We start from the raw sequence: 20299 nt of genomic DNA on the forward strand, positions 1-20299 counted from the left end.
TAGACTTTGCTCCTCGGCAAACGGACCCACCAACGGAAAACGAGTATAAATTTTTTGATCAATAAGCACAGAATGAAGAAGTGTTGTCTGGCACTTTGAATTTGAAAAGGAATAATAGAAAAATTGTAAAAGAAGAGAAAAGATTTGACAGTCCAAACACTAGACTGCTTTGCTTTTCTCATCTCCCAAAGAAACTCTCCTTTTTATGGTCGCCCCTCTCGTTTTTCCCCAATAACAGCTGCTGCTTCTTCTAGTTTCAACTTTGAATTCTTGATCAGCTTAATTTTCCCCAATAACAGCTTCTTCTTCTAGTTTCAACTTTGAATTCTTGATCAGAAAAAAGGGCCATTGTTATGGATCTCAAAAGCTCCTCCAAGTACCCGTCTTCTCATGGGGTAACACCACCAAATATTTCATGTTCAAACAAAAATTCAAAGGTTTTTGGTGATTTACAGGAACATGGAGTGAAAAAAGAGAAGCCATTTTTGGCTGGATCTCTTAATCTCAAGGAAACCTCTAACAAGAGGAATGCTCCACCTACACCAGGTCGACCCCTCTTCAGCTTCAGTAATGTGTCGAGAAAAAACTCAAAATGGAATGATGCTGAAAAATGGCTTATTTCTGATCTTCATACCAAAAAATCTAGTTACGGATTTGTGATTAAACAACATCATCACACAAAATTGAAACCTGCAGCAGAGGAAAAGGTTCAAAAAGCAGTTTCAATCCATCATAACTCGCCCAGACCTTTCAATGGGATTTCAGACTCACTTGATGTCCTAAAAGGTGGATACCCTTGTTCATTTAATTGTGTCTTTTTATTGCCATTATCCTTGCTTTTCGTCTTTTAGAATATTGAAAGGCTGTTTGATAATTCCAACCTTTTTGGTTAAATTCTTGAAAAGAAAAAGGTGTTAAAATTGATTGCAGATAAATTCACAAATGAGGTACAACCCAATTTTGAATGTTCAGAGCCATTGAGCGAAAGCAGAGATCCATCCATGGTAAAAAGCAGAGATCCATTCATGGTAAAAAGCAGAGACATTGGGACCGAAATGACTCCACTTGGCAGTTCCACCACTTCAAGATGCTCCACTCCATTCAAAAACTTCTCTCCACCACGCCACAACACCCCTGCAACTAGGTCAGGACCCGACCCAGGCCATTTATTAGCTAAGCTAAGGCTAGAGACTTGTGTTATCCCTAATTGGACCTCCACGGAGGAGGAAGAAGAGGATATCTCCAAGAGCCTCAGACACTTTGAGATGACCAATGAATGTCCAAAAAGCATTTCAGAACCTACAGCTTCTGCTTGGGAAGAAGAAGACAAAACCAAGTGCTGTCTAAGGTTAATTCCCTATACCCAAAATGTCATTAATTGCCATTGCCAGGTAGCTAAGTTTAGGTATAAATGCTGCTTTTAATTTATTATCTAGGTACCAAAGAGAAGCAGCAAAAATTCAAGCTTGGGTGGACCTCCAAAATGCTAAAGCAGAAGCTCAATCAAGAAAGCTTGAGGTAGAAAGAAACCTTCTTTTTCCCATTAATTGCAATTCTTGATTATACCATCCCTTTCTAAGAAATTAAAAACGTTATAATTTACACGCACACACACACACACACACGCACACACACACACACATATATATATTGTCTGATTTTTTTTTTAGTAGCCAATATTTTTTATGATGGTGGTGTGCTTTCTGCTACATCAGCCTTGTCTCTTCCCTTCAAATTGTTTTGGTCCCAACTCCCAAGTGGATACAGCAAAAGTTTAAAATATACTAAACCTCATTCATAATGAAGGAATGCCTTCAACCTAATTTTGTTGTTATCTTCTTGTTAAAAAGCAATAGTTTGATGTATTGTACTAAAAAGGTACAGCCAAATAACTGATTCTATGTTCAAAGATGGCAACTCACCAAGCCATGTGAAGCTACTTGAGATTTGAGCTTCAACATGTATCCCAATCAATTAAACAAAAGCTGCATGGAAAGAATAAATTTTGATTTAAGATTATATTTGTAGGTGAAGATTCAAAAGATGAGATCAAACTTTGAGGGGAAGGTGATGCAAAAAATGGCAGTTGTTCATAGAAAAGCAGAGGAACTAAGAGCAGCAGCGCAGCTTCAACACAGTGAACAAATTCAGAAAGCAACGGAGCAAGCAAAGAAGACGATGAACCAACACCTAAGCATGCATTTTAGTGGTCACAGCAGCTCATGTGGTTGCTTTCCTTGCAACAATCTTCATTCTTCATAGCTTACTGATTAATGTAATTGCTTACACAGAGATAGCCAATTAAAAATGATGAATGTAATTGCTTACTTGGAAGGAAGCCGAACTTAACACAAGTTGAAACATTTGTTATTATACAACGAATTTACTAAATGACTATGATCATAAGATGGAGTTTTAGCATGTACAACCATGATATCAGGAACCAATATTATTTAGATATCAAGACTTGGGACCCAAAGGTTCATTACCCATCTCTTGAACCACCTGTTATTACAAAATTACTACATTCATGCACACTTAATTAATTTCCCTTAGCTAGGTAGGGAGCATTATATGTTCTTGTTTTATTGTTAATTCTTATATATGTGTATATAGATGATGATTTCCATTTGGATTTGGTTAGGTTAGCAGTAATATATATTACAAACCAGGCCAGAAAGGGAAACCGGTGGATAGCAACCAATTCCAAGCATTAATGAAGGTTGTCGTAGTAAAAGGTATGGCCTCGCTACGACTCTTAATCACACCCCAACCCTTCCATCCCACCCTCTTAGACGTATCTGCACCAGGTCCTATGTTTCGGTATTCTCGATAATATAATGTTTCTAGTGCAAAATCTCCTTCCCAAGGGGACCATCCTGCAGGCTTTATCACCTCATCAATTAAAGATCGCATCACCACCGTTCTTGAATACTCCTTCCATGGCCTTCCAAGATACGTAGAAAAATTGGCTTGAACAGGTTTCAGGTCGGATGTCGCACCGATTTTGCATTTTTGAATCACAATGCCCGTGTTTTGGTTAGGATCGGTTCTTCCTTGAGCAGTGATCATATTCCCTTGCCCAGGATTGGGGCGACGGGCCTGGATGTCACAGAATTGGAAGATGACGGCAGCATTGCCAAAAATGAAATCAACTGTACCCACCACCTGGCAGTTGACATAGAATTGACGGTTGGAGTGGACATAAAGGGTGTCTTGGTAGCCTAGCATAGAACATCGATAAAATGCAGATAAATCAGATGCAACTAGTAGTGCCACGGCTTGACTCCCTGATGGTCCCGCTGTGTTTTGAAATGTTATATCTTTTGCCAAGAATCCATCACCCAGAGCAGCTGCATATATATATATATATATATATATATATATCAAGATGAATCATCTTATAACTATGTACATGTAATTTAATCCATCACCCATGATCATATATATGTATATATATACTAATTAAAAATATTAAAAAAGTTAGCTCACCTACGGTTGCAGATTTGGTGGTTGTGCTGCCCCCAGCCACGCTCTTGTTTCCCGTAATAATGGTGGTACTTCTTCCATCCCCGATAAGCATTATATTGGTTTTCTTTTTTGGAATTTCAATGTACTCATTGTACACGCCTGCCCCTATCTTTATTATGTACCTGCTCTTGCTTCCCAATGGGGCTGCTGCAACTGCTGCCTCTACCGTTGTATAGTTTCCATGACCATCTTTGGCCACAAACACATTTGGCGTCACTACTGACCACCATAACAGTTTCCTATCTCTTGCAGACAACCACTGGGGCCACAAGTCCACCTCCTTTAACTTTCTTCTTCTTCTTCTTCTTGTTGTTGTTCCTAGAATATTATTCAGCTGGTTTGCGTGCATCATATCTGTATCGGTCATGTTGTTGATCATAGCAAGCACGTTGCTACACATCTTTCCCCCGTGGTCCAGCTGGGGTTGGATGATTGATTTGGCAAAGGGTTTATCATGGGAGAAGCCATCCAAGCATGTTTCCTTATTGGTGATGGTGGTGCTGATGAGGGTTTTGAGGTGGTCGACGTGTTGCCTAATTAGAGAATATTTGTTAGTTGGATTATAGGTGGCTAGGTATTGCATGACGGTGTCAAGTGCTTCTAGTGTCCGAAGTAACATGTCTAAGCAGTCATGAAGAGCTATTTTGGTGCGTTTTGTAGTGGTGGGGGTGAGGAGGTTGTTTATGGCGTGGAAGTTGTTTTGGATGATGTCCTTTGTTTTATTGATGGTGAGTTGGATGATGTCTTTTTTAGTTGCTAGGAAGGAGGAGGAGGAGAGGGTGGAGTAACATATTTGTGGGTATAAGGTGGTGGTGCAGCAGGATTCGATGAGGCGGCCATGTCCATGTCCATATCCATGCGATGAAGATGATGGTGGTGAAAAAGAAGAAGAAGAAGAAATAGCAGCAAAAAGGAAGGAAACAACTAGTAGTGAGATCTTGTTTTTGTTGTTCATCATCATCCCAGTAACCATTTGTTAGTTTTATAAGAGCTATATATATATATATATATATATATATATATATATATATATATAGTTTGGATTTGGATGAAAGATACTCATATTCATATATTTATGATGTTGTGTTTGTTTTTAGTTAATTAATGAATTTTACATCTGTACGTTTGGTTTATTAATCAGGCCCACATATTTTTTGCTCCGAACATGCACTTTTCAAATGTTCTTTTTTCTTTTACGTAAACACATTAAGAAAAAGACAAATTATAAATTATAATAAAACATTTTTAAGATGTAAAATGTTTAATTTACAGAAATATATAGGTCACTTTGAATATATATTTTCTCCTACACTTGCCTGCCTCTGCATCTTTCTTTTAAATTTTACTTCACAAACTTTTCTTCTATTGGTCATAAATTAAATATATATTTTAAAATTAGGATGAATAATACATATATAAATTTATATATATATATATGTTTTTGACATAGATAAAAAGGAATGAGTTTAAAAATTAGAATGATACATATATATATATATATATATATTTTAGTAGTTGTTTAAGTTCGATCTTAATAATTTGTTGATGACAATGAGTTTGGACCCCAACTGTCCAACACGAGTCACGTTCCATCCGATCCACACGATACTCCCTCCCAAGATCTAATTAACAAAGTTCGGTTTTAGTAAATCAATTTCATTCTAATTGACAAAAAAATTATAAGGAAACTTGACCTAATTAACTAACCCAAACCCCTATGCCTATTCCAATTCATGGTGGCTTTTGTGTTTTAATTAATTAAACTTGAATGATCACTAGCTACTTTATAACTTTGAAATAATTAATATTGGTTTCATTATATTAAAATGAAAAACCATGGTTTTGTTTATCACCACTGTTCTTGGATCTCCTTTGGAAAACTTGCCTCAACTGGCACCGATATGCATGATTGTGCATGACGATGCCCGTGTTTTGGTTAGGACCGCTTCGTCCTTGAGCCGTGATCATATTATTTTGGCTTGGATGTCACAGTCTTGGAACACAACGGTAGCATTGGCCAAATATGACATCCACAGTGCCAACGACCATGCAGTCCACCAAGAATTGACGATTGGAATGGACGTAAAGGGTATCTTGAAATGCAGATAAGTCTGATCCAACACGTAGTGCCACAGCTTGATTCCCAGACATTATATCTCGTGCATCAACCATAGCGGCTGCATCCACTCAATTATATTATATAAGCAACCAATAACATTGATTAATGAATTAAGGTCATGTGTTAATTTGAGGATGTGCACGATTAATTAAATAGTAATTAAAGAGATCTATGATTATAAATATATGAAGTTAATTATATATATATAGTAATTAAGAAAAATGAAGTCTCTGCAACAATTTCCTGTCTCTAGTGGACAACCACTCCGGCCACTTGTCCTCCTTAATTTAACTTTTGTACCTTGATCTTGTTTGCCTGCTGCATCGTCGACATATAATCCGTGTACGTCAAGTTGTTAATCATAGCGAGTGTGTTGCTACACATCTTAATCTCCCCCATGATCGTGTCGTGGCCTGTGATAAGTGATTTGCATAGTCGCTTCCAGGGTGAATCATGGGAGAAGAGGTTTCCTTAGTTTTATTGATGGAGAGTAGGTTTTTAGTTGCGAAGGAGGAGCATGTGTTGGGGTATAAGGTGGTGGCACGGGATGATATGATGAGTGCATGGTTAATATTGTTACTACTAGTTCTTCCATCAACAAGCAGCAGCAGGAGGAGGAGGAGGGAATTAATAGCCAGCCAAAAACAATTAAATTCATCGCAACAAAACTTGTTTGATGGAGAAGAACCATGCATACATGTGTGTGTATATATATATATATATATATATATGAATTAAATTTATCCATGCTTAATTATGCATGAATTAGTAATAAGGGAATAGTACGTACTGCATGATGATGGGTCATGATATGATTTCCATGTACTTTTCAGTCTCTTCTTAGGTGTTACTTTTAGGATCTTGTAGGTGATCGATTTTCGTGTACTTTTCAATTATTTTTAGTGGATTTCATGATTTTTAAGTTTGATTTCCATGGATTTTTCAAGTTCGATTTTCATGGATTTTTCAATTTGTGTTTGATTTCCAAGGATTTGTTAATGTAAGTTCGAGTTTTGTTAAGGATCTTGTAGATGATCGATTTTTAAGGTTCTTTTCTATTGAGTTTTTTAGGAACCAAACTCTTGTTTTTAGGGTTCTTATGTGTTGAGTTTTTTACGTTTCTTTTGTTGGTATAAAAATCGGTTCAATGAAGGACAAATTTTGATGTTAGCACTATATATGATATGAAATTTGTTAAACAATGTCTATCTTTTGATTTTTGGATTATAACAGTGAATTTATATTTTCATGTTCAAATCATTTTTATTTTTAAGAAATATCATTTGCCTTAAAAAAATAAACCATAATTTATCAAATAACACATAATTCATACACGGGTAAATCGGTCATTTTTATCAATCGAACTGTTGATTTAGATAAAAAAAAAAAAGTAAACAGTAGCACCAATTTATATAGACAGACAAATTTATCCTTAATAAAATTTTTGGTAAACAATCCTTAAATTACTTTTATGTCCTTATTTATTTTTAAAATTAATTATTTAAGGTATTACTCATAATAACCCTCATCTACTTTATGTTATCTTATTCAAGTTTACCAAGTTTTTTGTAACATTTCCCATTCTCGAGGGACACAAAGCTGTAAATAGAGGATTAACTGAGAAGAGTCTCTTATTTCAGCTCATTTGATCGATCCTTACGGGTCGTTTGGTTCACAGAATGTTTCTAGATGGAATGTAATATGTTAAATGGATTTCACTTTAAGGAATTGAAATGGAATGTTGTCACGTTTGACCATCTGTTTGGTTGGCATACATTGAAATGAAATATGTTAAGAAATTGAAATCTATCTGTTTGGTTTACAAAGGAATTGGAACGAAATAATGAAAAATGACAAAAATACTTTTCTTTGATAATTTTTTTATTTTTTTAATTATAAATAGTTATAAAATTTAAATTTAATTGGGTGAAATCAAAATCATTTAGCAGCTAGGGTTTTTTCATCTTCGTCATCAAGATCATTTAGCGGCTAGGGTTTTATACCATCTCAACTCATCTTCGTCATCAAGTTCTCATCGTCATCTTCACTTCAAATACATAGTCTCAAATCATCTTCATCGTCAACTTTTAATCGTCATCTTCAGTGTCAAATACTCGTAACCCACAGGAAGAAATCGTAAACAGAAAATCGTGAAGGAGTCTTCGATAAAACCAAAATAAACCAATTCATTTGAAGCCATAGAAGGAGTCTTTGACAAAATTATAAAGCTAAATCGTGAAGGAGTCCAGAGGAAGAAATTGATCGTGAATGAGTCCAGACTTCAATTCCAATCGATGAAGGAGGGTAACCAGAATAATTTGTCGATAAGAAAACAAGTTTACTACTACATTTCATGAACGAAATGGTTTCACAGTTTCATCAGTACACAAATCAACGTAATGCTAGATGAGACATTTGTCATTTTCAAGTTTTCGGTAGATGGATCCGTTTCAATCTGATTGTGAAATGGTTTCACTGTTTGCTAATTAAACAACATGTTCTTAACAATTATGAAATGATTTCTCTGTTGTTATGCACCCATTTCATCGACAAAGTTTTTGCAATCCGAACACGTTTCATAGTTTCATCAATAAACAAATCAACATAATGCTAGATAAGACATTTGTCATTTTCATGTTATTGGTAGATGGATTCGTTTCAATCTAATTATGAAATTGTTTCACTGTTTCGCTAATTACACAACATTTTCTTAACAATTATGAAATGATTTCATTTTCTTTATGCACCCATTTCATCGGCCAAAATGAAACAATTTCATCAATAATTGTTGATAAGAAAACAAGATTACGCAAGAATATTATATTATGCAACAAGTTCATCCCCAAAAGTTTCATAAAACAAGCTCCTCAAAGAATGTTTTCACGAACCAATCTGCATACGTTTCGTAAAACAAGCTCATCGATGAACGTTTTCATGAACAAATCTAACATGAATCTGTTTCACAGCTGATTATATTTTTATCGGTTCATGAATCTTTAATAAATTTGGGTCGGTGGGATCGATAATGGGTTTGTTCCTTGAAGAGGATACGTGGCATGTGGACTCCTTTCTTTTCATGGCAAATTTCACGTCTTCTCAATCCCTTTGACCAGTCAACATACATTCACATTACATTGTTCCCTAGCTACCTTAGAATGTATTATCTATATCTATACTATTTTATTAAGCAAATTTAACTAAAATCTTAAAATACTAAATGACCAAGATACGTTAGGATCTGTTACTGATTTCGTGGATTAATGAATATAATAATTTTCGATTTTCATAGTTTTACCATTAATAAACCGAGAAACCAAATAACAATATTTAATTTTTAAAATACTAATTTAAATAAGCATTTAAATATTACCATTTCTAAAATTTTCTTTATTATGTTACCTTAATTAAGATATCTTAATAACTTCCATATTTAATCGAAAACAATGTAAATGACAATTCTATCCTTATGATTAATTTTAATTAAAAAAAAGGAATTTTCTTATTGGTTTTCGACGGTTTCTAAGAATTAAACGATTTTCATTTGATCCCCTCTCTCTCTCTCTCTATAGATAGATAGATAGATAGATAGATACGGCAGGTGGAGAAGTTGATGGAAGTATAAAGCCCAGAAAATGATGGTAAGTTGTATAACTTGTGGCTTGTGATGGTTCTAAGCAATGAATTAAGCAAGTAGATCTGGATTGTAGAATAATAACCATCAAAGTCTATTCAACAATTTTACGTTTGATGTTGCAATACACAAATGTCAAAAGCTCTCAAAAACACTACTCTTCTGCAATTCAGAGAAGCCAAACTAACAACAATTATATCCAAGGTTGTCTGTAAGCAAATATTTTGACTAATTACATCCAAGGTTGTAACTATATATATATATATGGACAAATTAAATTAAAAATAAACAAATTAGTAAGCAAGCAAGTGATGATGATGACTACTAATGGTGTGTTTGTTCAACATTAATTGTTATTCACAATGCTAGGGCTAAAAGGATTGAACCTTCTGCTGCTGCTGCTTAAAATTCTCCTTAAGGATTGCATTCGAGACAAAACTGGGGTTTTCTCATCTTCACTTGTAACTTGGCTACTTGGTATATCAATTACTAAATCTGGCTTGGCTCTATCATTATTTGTCTGTGATGATGAAGATGTTGCTTCATTAGGAAGAGCTTGATGTTGGGTTTCTTCGAGTTGAGAAGTCAAAGTGCTGACTTGGGTTTCGTCTCCCCAAAACAACATATTTGTTGGGAAATCCCCTCTACTTGATTGTTCTTCCAGTAAACTCTCCACCGAAATCTTGTCGGTTTGCTCTGAAACAAGGTTTCTACATATGGGACAAGTTGAATGGGAATGGAACCACATATCAATGCATTCCACATGAAACGCGTGATTGCATTTAGGCAAAATTCGAGTTTTTTCTCCTTCCTGGAGCTCAGATAAACAAACCGCACATTCCAATCCGTCTTTCGAATCCAAGTGTACGATGGGTATGGTTTTGAGGAAGGATGCATCAAGGCCACGTCGCAGGACAGTGACGCCAGAGTGGTGTTGATCTTGGTGACGGCGGTTATTGAGGCCATCCATACTTTGTTGACGGCGGTGCCATAACCACTTGGCGTAGAGGTGGAAGCAGAAAACGAGGAGGAGGAGGAGGAACAAGGCAACGATGGTGGCAATCAAGACTTTTCCGGTGAGCTCCATGACACTTGGATCGTCCAATTTCTGGGCAGGCATATCTTTAATATTTTATATTATATAAGAAAAGTTTAAGGAAGCCAAGAAATGGAATCAAGAGGAATTGAAGAAAGAGAGAGTAGGGGGGGGTTGATTAAATATGTGAAGGAAGATGGGATGAAAACGGAAAGAAAAGAAAAAGGGAAGAAGGGGCGGCGTTTTCGGTTGCCAAAGACGAAGGACTCAACCATCAGTTTGACTATTGACGGATTCCCAACAAACAAACGATAACTACTTATTCAGTTGCATAATAACACAACTACGACGACTTGAATGCTTTCTAATTAACCACTGGGTCATGATGATTGAATAAATATTAATTTGACTTTTTTGTATTGAATAAAATAAAAATCTATGGAATTTGTGATGAGCAGCCACCAAGTATCTAGAATAATGACTTTTAAAAAATTTAGATTTTCTTTGATGGAATATAATCATTTCCATCTCCCATGCATAAGTGTGTATGCATTGAATTAGGTTATGAGCACAAATTATAAAAACCAATTGGGACTACTTTCAACCTTTCTGAGAGGGCGTGCGCACACACACATATACATACATATATACATATATATATATATATATATGTCTATAAAATAAATAATAAATAAAAAAACTGGAAATGAGAACCAAAGCAATGCTTCCAACTTGTCTATTGTTTTCCTATATGCAATTATTTAAAAAAAAAAAAACCACTTTTCAAGAATCAAACAAAATACATATATTCCTAAGAATCTTGGTTGGCAGAGCGCAAAGACGAACCCTGTTCGATACCAACAGTTCTCTTGCTCATGTTTGCCCTCTGCACCAGTCGAACCAATGCCTGAACCACTTCCGACATGGGGGGCCGAAACTCTGGCTCCGCCTGCAGTAACACATGTCTTAGATTACAGCAATTTCACACCACATAATACTATTAACAACAACAAGAAGATAAGAAAACATTACCTGTACACATAGAGCAATTACATCTGCAAATCGAGAAAGAGATTTGACAGGATACAGTCCTTTAAGTGCTGGATCAACCATCTTCCCAAGAGCATCAATGTCATGAAGCTGAGGTATCGCCCATTGCACCAAACACTGCTCTGCCCTTGTCCTTGACCTGTACTATCCCACCTTCAATAATTTATGTATTTTGCTATATTATTTTTATTATTATTGACGGTTACTTACCTATCAAATGGTTTTCTTCCAGTAACTAGTTCCAACATGGTGACACCGAAACCGTAGACGTCACTCTTAATCGTGTACTGACCAGACATGGAAACCTCTGGGGCACTGACACTGTATCCAGAACCAACATTCTCATCCATTGCCTGCAAAGATCAACCCTAAGTCAGCTAAAAGAAGGAATTTTAACTTTAAACTAATAGCAACCGGCCTAGACTTCTACCTGATCTGCATCTGGGACAAGGCTCGCTAACCCAGAGTCAGAAAGATGAGGATTTAGCTCCGAGTCTAGCAAGATATTGGTCGATTTAATATTCTTATGAACAACAGATGGCAAGCATACTTCATGTAGATATCTGAGAGAGAAGATGACATCAGTCTTACTAAACAGAGGAGCAGAACCTGTTGCTTCATTTTGGTTAAATCAATTACATGTAGAGCCATTTTTAAGAAACTACTCGTAAGATCTCAACTCATTTTCACTTACTCCAATGCACGTGCTGTCCCTAAAGCAATTTTCACACGGCTATTCCATATTAATGGCTTGCTGTATTCATCCGAGAGATGCAAGAAATCATACAGAGAGCCATTTTTAAGAAACTCATGAACCAGGAGGTGCTGTCCATGCTCGGAGCAGTAGCCAACAAGCTCAGTTACATTAGGATGGCGCAATCGCGATACGTCTGAAACTATATCAATGAAATCTTCTGACAAGCGGCCAGGGAGAGCAGATGCCTTTATTTTCTTAACAGCAAGAACCTACAAACAATACCATAAAAGGCAAGGAAGTGACTAGCCCATCGCAAAAGAATGATTTGGGAAATCTAGTATTTCAAATATGAAGTGATTGAACTTTTCTACACCAAGAGCTTTACTTTACAGAATTTCAGAAAAGCAAACAATGGCATGTCATTATTGCCTGGATGATAGAAGAAGAAGTTATACCTTTCCATCTTCAAATTTTGCACGGAAAACACGCCCGATAGATCCTTCACCAATGAGGTTCTCAGCACTAAAGCTATCTGTAGCTATTTGAAGATCAGCTACTGAGTATGACATGGCATCTGGTGGAACTACACTTACTTTCTTGGGAACAATGGGCTTTGCTGAGAAATCATTGTCATCGAATGATTTGTAATTACCCATGGGTGGTGGTTTCAGATATATAGCTGCCGGAGTTTCAAATGTTTTTGTGTCGACCATGGAAACAGGCTTCATTTCTACAAGAACGATGCAATACGCATGTAGATATATTTGAGAAAATAGCAGAAGCAAAAAAGCATCTATGAGTAACACTAGAGTTATGTACTGTGAGAGAAGCAATGGGGCTAGACCGACAGCCCACCACTGGAACTTGCTTTGCTCTCGCTCGGCTCAGGAGGGTATGAAAATGAAAATTAGATTTTCAAGGTTTTACACACAACCAAGATGGAATTTGTGCAAATAAGAGTGTAACAAAATAGAAAAATCTATGGTAAAATAATAAAATAGTAAATCACTTTCGCTAACTACAAGAAAGCAAGACTTTTGAAGTTAAAAATGATATGTTCAGCAGGGCAACTACGCTAATAAGTCCACAAGAAGATGCTCCACTGTTTGTCAGGGCAACAGTATTCATATAACATTGAGCTCTTAAAAGAATCCATGTACATGGAGTGGTTGGTACCTTCAACTGCCTGTGGCTCTGAAGTAACAGGAGCAAAAGACCGATCTTCAGTCTTTTCTATATCTGTAGATGACTTTTTGGATCTTTTCTTCAACAAAAAGAATGCAATAAATGCACCAACAACCAAAATGGATATCACAATTCCTGCTATAGCTCCACCACTGACACCAGATTTCTTTCCAGCACCACTAGTATTGACTGAAGATGGGGTATTGCCACTTGGTTGGCGATTTTCACTCCCCCCTCCAGCTGCAGGTGTACCAGGTGCAATCCCTGAGTTCCATGAGTTACCATCCATTCTGGCACAAAATAATCACTTAATGTTCAAAATGATTCTCCTTTTCTGTACAATACAGATGGCTTAAGAGTCATATGCTTACTGCAGATTTATGTTTTTCAACTGGCTAGGAACCCAACCAGTAAATCTGTTATTGGCAATGTTCCTGAAACATGATCCGAAAAATAAGAGTAAATAACCAAACATGTGTTTTCTACAGAAACCAAAAGAAACTCACAGATTTTTAAGGGGAAGATTGGCAAGGACATCAATAGAGCCTGTAAACTGGTTGTTCTCCAAATACCTACAAAGCATGAAGGATAACTGAATGAGCTCTTGACTGCCACGCGGTCAGACTACAGATTAATATACTTACATATCAGTTGCACTGGATAGTAAGCTGAAGCTCTTAGGAAGGTCACCCGCAAAAGAATTGAAAGATAGATCCCTGAAGCATATAAAATTACTAACTGCCTTAGTTCTTTCACCTCACATGCACACATAAAGCATATAATATAGTTTAAGAATTTCTTAGGTAAATAGTTGCAGGCTAAACAGAAAGGGCATTCAAGTCGGGAGGAAGGTCTTACAGAGTAGATAGAGCTGAAAGTTGCCCAAACATATCAGGCAATTGGCCACTAATTTGATTGCGGGCAACATTTCTATCCAAAAAAAAAAAAGATAAACATCAATATTTGTGCAACAATTAAATCAAAAGGGAGGAATAAAGAGGTTGGCTCACAAGTATTTTAGAGAAGTCATTTGTGATATAGAATACGGAAGGTTGCCACTATATCCACATCCAGCAAGATTTCTGCATTACAAGACAGGTTATATGAGAAATGTGACAAAAACCAATCAGGAGAAAGTGGATGATGTTAAGATAAAGAGTATACAATCTTTGCAAGTTCGGAGGAAGGTTATAGGGTATCTGATTGCCAAGATAATTGTTGCTTACATCACTGCAACACCACATGAAACCATGTCAGGCTTATATATGTGACTAGACAAAAGAAGCCATAAAGAGATTGAAGAATGTCATTGCTCTTACAAGTCTGTCAATGATGTCAAACTTGTAAGTTGAAATCCTATTCCCCCGGAGAGCCCAAGACTGGATAGTTGGCTGATGAAAAACAAAATTGGACGATAGATGTCATGAGTTTTACATCAGATGATGACTTATACATTAAATGAACACATCAACGATGACTTATACATTTCTGTGACTCTGGAGCCCGAACAGGTAACACCTTTCCAGCTTTCTCCACAGGGATCACCACCGCTTGAGCTCCACTTGGTTAATTGTCCCGGAGAATTTAAATTTTGATACATGGCCATCAGAGCTGAGGCTGCATGCGAAACCCAAAACACTATATAAGATGACTATTGAATTGGAGTTGAAACACATAACTAGTTTTTTTTTCCCTGCTCATCCAGTTTTACTTGAACTATGTTAGAAGACATAAATCATAATACTTTCTTTATTTGGATTATCATCAAATTACAACACAGATCATAGGAAACCYTAAATACACACACAAAGGGTTGTACCCTTTGACACCAACCAACACACCCCTTTTCAAACGACACCCCTGTTTRCTAACAGGTGCAATAATTAACATAACTAACTATTYTAACTGTCAYAAAACTAACTTAACAGTTAAGTGTCTAACTTAATTTTAACATTCCCCCTTAAGTTAGACATGGAAGAACCTTTAAGCGATGCTTCATAATGTTAAACGATCCAAGCTGAAGAGCTTTCGTGAAATAATCTGCAAGCTGATCTCTTGAACCACAGAATTCAATTTTGACTTCTTCGTTGGAGACCAATTCCCTGATAAAATGAAACTTAATCCTGATGTGTTTACTTTTTCTGTGAAATACGGGATTCTTTGATAATACGATAGCAGATTTATTATCGCAAAAAATAGAAGTAGGACCGGACTGTGGATGATCCAATTCATGTAGAATACCTCGTAACCATATAGCCTGACAACCAGCAACAGAAAGGGACATGTATTCAGCTTCAGCTGATGATAAAGCCACGGTACCTTGTTTTTTTGATTGCCAGGACACTGCTCCGGAACCCAGATTGAAAATGTACCCTCCTGTATTTCTTCCATCATCTAGGTTCCCCCCAAAGTCACTATCACTGAATCCTATTAGCCTGAAGTTACTTGAATTGGAGTAGAAAATTCCATGGTTTAGAGTACCATTGACATATCGTAGTATCCTCTTCCCAGCCTCCCAATGGCTTACTTTGGGCAATTCCATAAATCTACTCAACATGCTTACAGAAAAGACCAAACCAGGTCTTGTGGCAGTCAAATACATTAGACTGCCAATTAGACTTCTGAATAAGGTACTGTCAACATTTTCTTCTCTACTTTCTTTGGATAGTTTAAGCCCAAAATCCATAGGAGTGGCAGCAGGTGTGGAATTTTCCATGTTAAATTTCTTTACTAAATTTTGAGCATACCTCTCTTGAAGGATTCTTATTCCATCTTCACTTTGTCTCACTTCTATGCCCAAAAAATAGTGCAAGAACCCCATATCAGTCATGTCAAATTCCTTCTTCATGTTGTCTTTGAAACCTTCGATTAATTCACTTGAATTTCCTGTAAATACGAGGTCATCAACATAGATGCAAACTATCAAGATCATACCTTGTTGCTTGTGAATGAACAAAGTGTGTTCTTGAGGACACTTTATGAAGTCATGTGTTAGAAAATAGTTTTCAATCCTGCTATACCACGCCCTTGGGGCCTGCTTTAGACCGTATAAGGCCTTCTTCAAGTGGCACACCTTGTATTCTTCTCCCTTTTTTATGTAGCCTTCAGGTTGTTCTATATAAACATCTTCTTTAAGGATACCATTGAGAAAAGCTGATTTTACATCCATTTGATGTACCATCCACCTGTTATGAGCAGCCATAGCCAATACTAATCTCACTGTTTCCATTCTGATAACTGGTGCAAACACTTCTTGATAATCAATTCCCAGCTTTTGCTTGTAACCTTTTACAACCAATCTTGCCTTGAATCTATCCACTTCACCTTTTTCATTTAATTTAGTTTTGTATACCCACTTAACTCCAATGGCCTTGCATCCTTTTGGAAGATCTACTAATTCCCATGTGTTATTCCTTAAGATGGCCTCTATCTCACTGTCCATGGCCTCTCTCCACTTTTTGTCATTCCAAGCCTCTTGGAATGATACTGGATCAGCATCAGCAAAAAGAACAAAGTCTATGTTCTCATTGAATTCCAGACTTCTAGGGTCATTGTAGATATCCACAAGGCTTCTATACCCTCTTCTGGGTGGACTGTCAGTAGAGGTAGCTTGTGAACTTGAATTTCCAAAAATTTGAGAAGCTATAGGTGTTATAGGGGGTTCTAGATGGGAGTTAGGGTCATCATCACTTTGGTTTTGTTGAATATCCTTTGGTCCTTCTTCAATTATTGTAACCGATGGATTATGTGTTTCCCTACTCTCACCATTTGATGTGATGTTCCATTCTTTGTCCTCCTCAAAGACAACATCCCTACTAACTATGGTTTTTTAAGTGATAGGATTGTACAATTTATAGGCTTTAGACTTATTGCTATAACCAATAAAGATGGTTTTTTCAGACCTATCATCTAATTTGCTTCTCCTTTGTTCAGGGATAAAAGAGTATGCCAAGCATCCAAAGGTTCTTAGATGACCAACTGTGGGTTTATAACCAGTCCAAGCCTCTTGTGGTGTCACATCAGTAAGTCCTTTTGTTGTTGTCCTATTCATAAGATAACATGCACACGCCACTGCCTCTGCCCAAAAAGACTTATCTAAATGCTTGCTTTTGAGCATACTCCTTGCTTTTTCAATGATGGTCCTATTTAGTCTCTCAGCCACACCATTTTGTTGTGGTGTGTATCTAGTGGTCATTTGGTGATGAATGCCATTTGATTTTAAGAAATCAAGGAAATGAGTGGAGTTGTATTCCCCTCCACCATCAGACCTAAGAGTCTTGATTTTATGGCCACTTTGATTTTCAATATAGGTTTTAAAATTCTTAAAAACCTCAAAGACTTCAGATTTTTCTTTTAGGAAATAAACCCACAATTTCCTACTGAAATCATCTATGAAGGTTAGAAGATACCTGTTACCTCCAATAGATGTAGTCTTCATTGGACCACACACATCTGTGTGGATTAATTCCAAAGGTTTGGTTGCTCTCCATGCTCCTTGCTGTGGGAATGCCTCTCTTTTCTGCTTACCCATCATACACCCTTCACATATGTCCTGGACTTTTTGCAGACTTGGCATTCCTTTTACTAATTTGTGTCTTTGCATATAGCTCAAGTACCCAAGATTAGTATGCCCGAATCTGTGGTGCCAAAGCATAGACTGGTCTTTTGTAGACAGATTGAATGAGAGAACAACCCTTCCTCAATAAGATTTAGTGGGAACATTCGGTTTCCTGTCATGTTTATTCTTATCATGTAATTTCCATCTTGATCTTTCCATTCACAGGTTCCATTCTTAAAATGAAGATTGAAACCTTTCTGCACAAGTTGACCCACGCTGAGCAAATTATGTTTAAGGCCTGGGACGTAGTAGACATTTGTTATCTTTTTCTGGCCATTCTTTGTTTCAACTATAATATCTCCAATTCCATTCACACTTAATGTCCTATCATCACCCGTTCTTACTTCCCTTCTCTGACTTTCATCTATGTGAACAAAAATATTTTTATTTCCTGACATGTGGTTGCTGCAGCCACTATCAATATACCAGTTGTTCATGAAGGTTTCCTGTGTATTTAGGATCATAAATATGCCTTCCTCATCATCTTCCATATTTGCAAAATTGTTATCCCTCTCCTCTGTTATTCGTTTTCTGCAGAACTTGGCTATATGCCCAAACTTTTTACAATGAAAACACTGCACTGGGTTTTCTTGTCTGTTTCTGTATTTCCCTCGAAAATCCCTTTGCTGATCTTTTCCAAAATTTCTGTTTCTGTCTTGGTTTGGTGAAGACTGCAGTTGAAATGCTTGTTCGTATGGATTTGTGTCGCCTCATCCTAAGTTCATGAGATTGTAAAGTTCCAAACAAACTCTCTAAGGATGTGTTGAAAGGTCTTTTGATTCTTCAATTGCGACTACAACGTATTCGAATTTTCTGGTCAGGCTTCTGAGGATTTTTTCGATTACCCTTGTATCTTCTATGATTTCCCCGTTTATTCTGAGTTGATTCAACAGAAATATGACTCTGTTGTAAAATTCTTCTATCGTTTCTGAGTCCTTCATTTTTAGTCCATTGAATTCACATCTGAGGGTTTGTAATCTTACAACCCTTACTTTATCTTCCCCACGATATGTTCTATGTAGGATGTCCCATGCATCTTTTGACGAGGTTGTGTATGATATCCGTTCAAAGATGATTTCATCAACCGCCTGAAATATTGTATAAAGAACCTTCTTGTCTTTCTTTCTTAGATCCCTTAATTCTTCTTCCTGTTCATGGGTGAGTTCATCGATTTCTTCAGGTTCATCGAAACCCTGCTCCACAATATCCCATAATTCTAAGGATTCAAACAGAACTCTCATCTGGATGTTCCAGTGATGATAATTTTTCCCACTTAATTTGGGAAGCTGTGGATGTAAAAGTGCGTTCGAAATGGAAGCCATCGACTGTGCTCTGATACCACAATGTTAGAAGACATAAATCATAATACTTTCTTTATTTGGATTATCATCAAATTACAACACAGATCATAGGAAACCYTAAATACACACACAAAGGGTTGTACCCTTTGACACCAACCAACACACCCCTTTTCAAACGACACCCCTGTTTACTAACAGGTGCAATAATTAACATAACTAACTATTTTAACTGTCAYAAAACTAACTTAACAGTTAAGTGTCTAACTTAATTTTAACAAACTAGAGGGAGATATCTATTGTGAATTTTAAGTAGACTAGCATTTTAACTTTTGGTGTTGAAGTGTATTTGGAGGGAAGGTGTGTGAATTGCTAATCAAATTTGATGTATGTGACACTGGCTCTGTCTCGCACCTTCCCTTTTTAAGTAAGAACAAAATTTTAATGTTCTTGTATGAAGTGATGACATAAGTGTGTGAATAGAAACTTGAGTCCAAATTTCAAATCAGATGTATAATAAATCAGAAAACTTAAGGTTTGATCTGTTAAGATGTAAGTAGTTTCCCCTAGCATTAACTCATATATGTTGGTAACTGGGGCTTATAGTAGCAAAACCTTAGGTGTTGAGAGGAAAAGTGTGTTCCTTTAAACTAGAGCCAAAATCACGGAAACCATTGACGGAAAATTAGACAAAGAATTTGATGGAATGTCGAGAAAGAAAAAAAACCCAGATAAAAAAAAAGATTGAAAAAAACTAACCATCGGATGGATCTGTGTCGGCGTTGATGGAGTTTGGAAGAAGAAGAAGAAGAAAGATGAAGAGTAATGTCGCCATTAGGTAACTTTATCCCTAATTCATAATACGTTAGTGTCTGTCTGTACTGAATGAATAGAAGTAGAAGTAGAAGTAGCAGTAGAAGTAGCAGTAGCAGTAGGAGGGGGAGAGGTGTTTAATAAAGAATTTTGTAAAGTGTTATATTGTTGTTTTGGGTGAGGGAGGGGAAAAGGAACGCTGGTTCAAGAATCTAAAGCCACAGAGAAAAGCAAAGCTGGTAGGGAGGTTCAAGAATCTAAAGCCACAGAAATAGTCTCCGTCCCTCCCTCTGGCCTCTAAATATATGCACACACTTGACT

At 36.7% G+C, this 20299-nt stretch overlaps 4 protein-coding genes across 6 annotated transcripts; 1 reads left to right on the forward strand and 3 right to left on the reverse strand.

Annotated features, from left to right (window-relative positions):
- The first annotated feature begins 121 nt into the window (after nucleotides 1-121).
- Nucleotides 122-2391, forward strand: LOC112511774. The gene is made up of 4 exons (XM_025117524.1): nucleotides 122-786; nucleotides 931-1348; nucleotides 1437-1518; nucleotides 2029-2391. Exons 1-4 carry the CDS (start codon nucleotides 354-356, stop codon nucleotides 2260-2262), a joined length of 1167 nt encoding a protein of 388 aa, XP_024973292.1. The 5' UTR covers nucleotides 122-353; the 3' UTR covers nucleotides 2263-2391.
- A 270-nt stretch (nucleotides 2392-2661) lies between these two features.
- On the reverse strand, nucleotides 2662-11122 carry LOC112511006 (pectinesterase-like). Its single transcript, XM_025116360.1, has 4 exons — nucleotides 11114-11122; nucleotides 11007-11064; nucleotides 3493-4377; nucleotides 2662-3353 (listed from the first exon to the last, which is right to left on the reverse strand). Exons 1-4 carry the CDS (start codon nucleotides 11120-11122, stop codon nucleotides 2662-2664), a joined length of 1644 nt encoding a protein of 547 aa, XP_024972128.1.
- On the reverse strand, nucleotides 9399-10453 carry LOC112511018 (RING-H2 finger protein ATL3-like). Its single transcript, XM_025116376.1, has one exon. The coding sequence runs from the start codon at nucleotides 10399-10401 to the stop codon at nucleotides 9628-9630; it is 774 nt and encodes a 257-aa protein (XP_024972144.1). The 5' UTR covers nucleotides 10402-10453; the 3' UTR covers nucleotides 9399-9627.
- On the reverse strand, nucleotides 11037-20194 carry LOC112511017 (protein STRUBBELIG-RECEPTOR FAMILY 7-like). Of its 3 annotated transcripts, none has more exons than XM_025116372.1 (16): nucleotides 19925-20194; nucleotides 14734-14866; nucleotides 14569-14640; nucleotides 14414-14479; nucleotides 14260-14331; nucleotides 14108-14179; nucleotides 13894-13965; nucleotides 13756-13821; nucleotides 13621-13683; nucleotides 13241-13539; nucleotides 12520-12794; nucleotides 12062-12333; nucleotides 11798-11930; nucleotides 11578-11720; nucleotides 11350-11506; nucleotides 11037-11266 (listed from the first exon to the last, which is right to left on the reverse strand). In XM_025116372.1, exons 1-16 carry the CDS (start codon nucleotides 19998-20000, stop codon nucleotides 11129-11131), a joined length of 2109 nt encoding a protein of 702 aa, XP_024972140.1. In that variant the 5' UTR covers nucleotides 20001-20194; the 3' UTR covers nucleotides 11037-11128. The 3 variants fall into 3 exon arrangements, with proteins under 3 accessions (XP_024972140.1, XP_024972143.1, XP_024972141.1); XM_025116375.1 differs by lacking the exon at nucleotides 19925-20194 and adding an exon at nucleotides 17659-17703; XM_025116373.1 differs by lacking the exon at nucleotides 19925-20194 and adding an exon at nucleotides 15231-15318.
- Between the last annotated feature and the right edge of the window lie 105 nt (nucleotides 20195-20299).

Source organism: Cynara cardunculus (assembly GCF_001531365.2).
Source record: "Cynara cardunculus var. scolymus isolate 2C chromosome LG 4, CcrdV1, whole genome shotgun sequence".
Taxonomy (NCBI): domain Eukaryota; kingdom Viridiplantae; phylum Streptophyta; class Magnoliopsida; order Asterales; family Asteraceae; genus Cynara; species Cynara cardunculus.

Excerpts from the sequence above, each read along its gene's own strand:
- LOC112511006 (XM_025116360.1), bottom strand. Across the intron at positions 4,378-11,006 it reads CATTTCCAGTTTTTTTATTT|ATGGACATGGCCGCCTCATC; the intron begins ATTATTTATTTT and ends ATGGATATGGAC. Across the intron at positions 3,354-3,492 it reads CACCAAATCTGCAACCGTAG|CTGCTCTGGGTGATGGATTC; the intron begins GTGAGCTAACTT and ends ATATATATGCAG.
- LOC112511017 (XM_025116372.1), bottom strand. The coding sequence starts at position 20,000 with ATGGCGACATTACTCTTCATCTTTCTTCTTCTTCTTCTTCCAAACTCC. Across the intron at positions 14,867-19,924 it reads CGACACAGATCCATCCGATG|CCTCAGCTCTGATGGCCATG; the intron begins GTTAGTTTTTTT and ends TTTCGCATGCAG. Across the intron at positions 12,795-13,240 it reads AGAGCCACAGGCAGTTGAAG|AAATGAAGCCTGTTTCCATG; the intron begins GTACCAACCACT and ends TCGTTCTTGTAG.
- LOC112511774 (XM_025117524.1), top strand. The coding sequence starts at position 354 with ATGGATCTCAAAAGCTCCTCCAAGTACCCGTCTTCTCATGGGGTAACA. Across the intron at positions 787-930 it reads CTCACTTGATGTCCTAAAAG|ATAAATTCACAAATGAGGTA; the intron begins GTGGATACCCTT and ends AATTGATTGCAG. Across the intron at positions 1,349-1,436 it reads AAAACCAAGTGCTGTCTAAG|GTACCAAAGAGAAGCAGCAA; the intron begins GTTAATTCCCTA and ends TTTATTATCTAG.
- LOC112511018 (XM_025116376.1), bottom strand. The coding sequence starts at position 10,401 with ATGCCTGCCCAGAAATTGGACGATCCAAGTGTCATGGAGCTCACCGGA.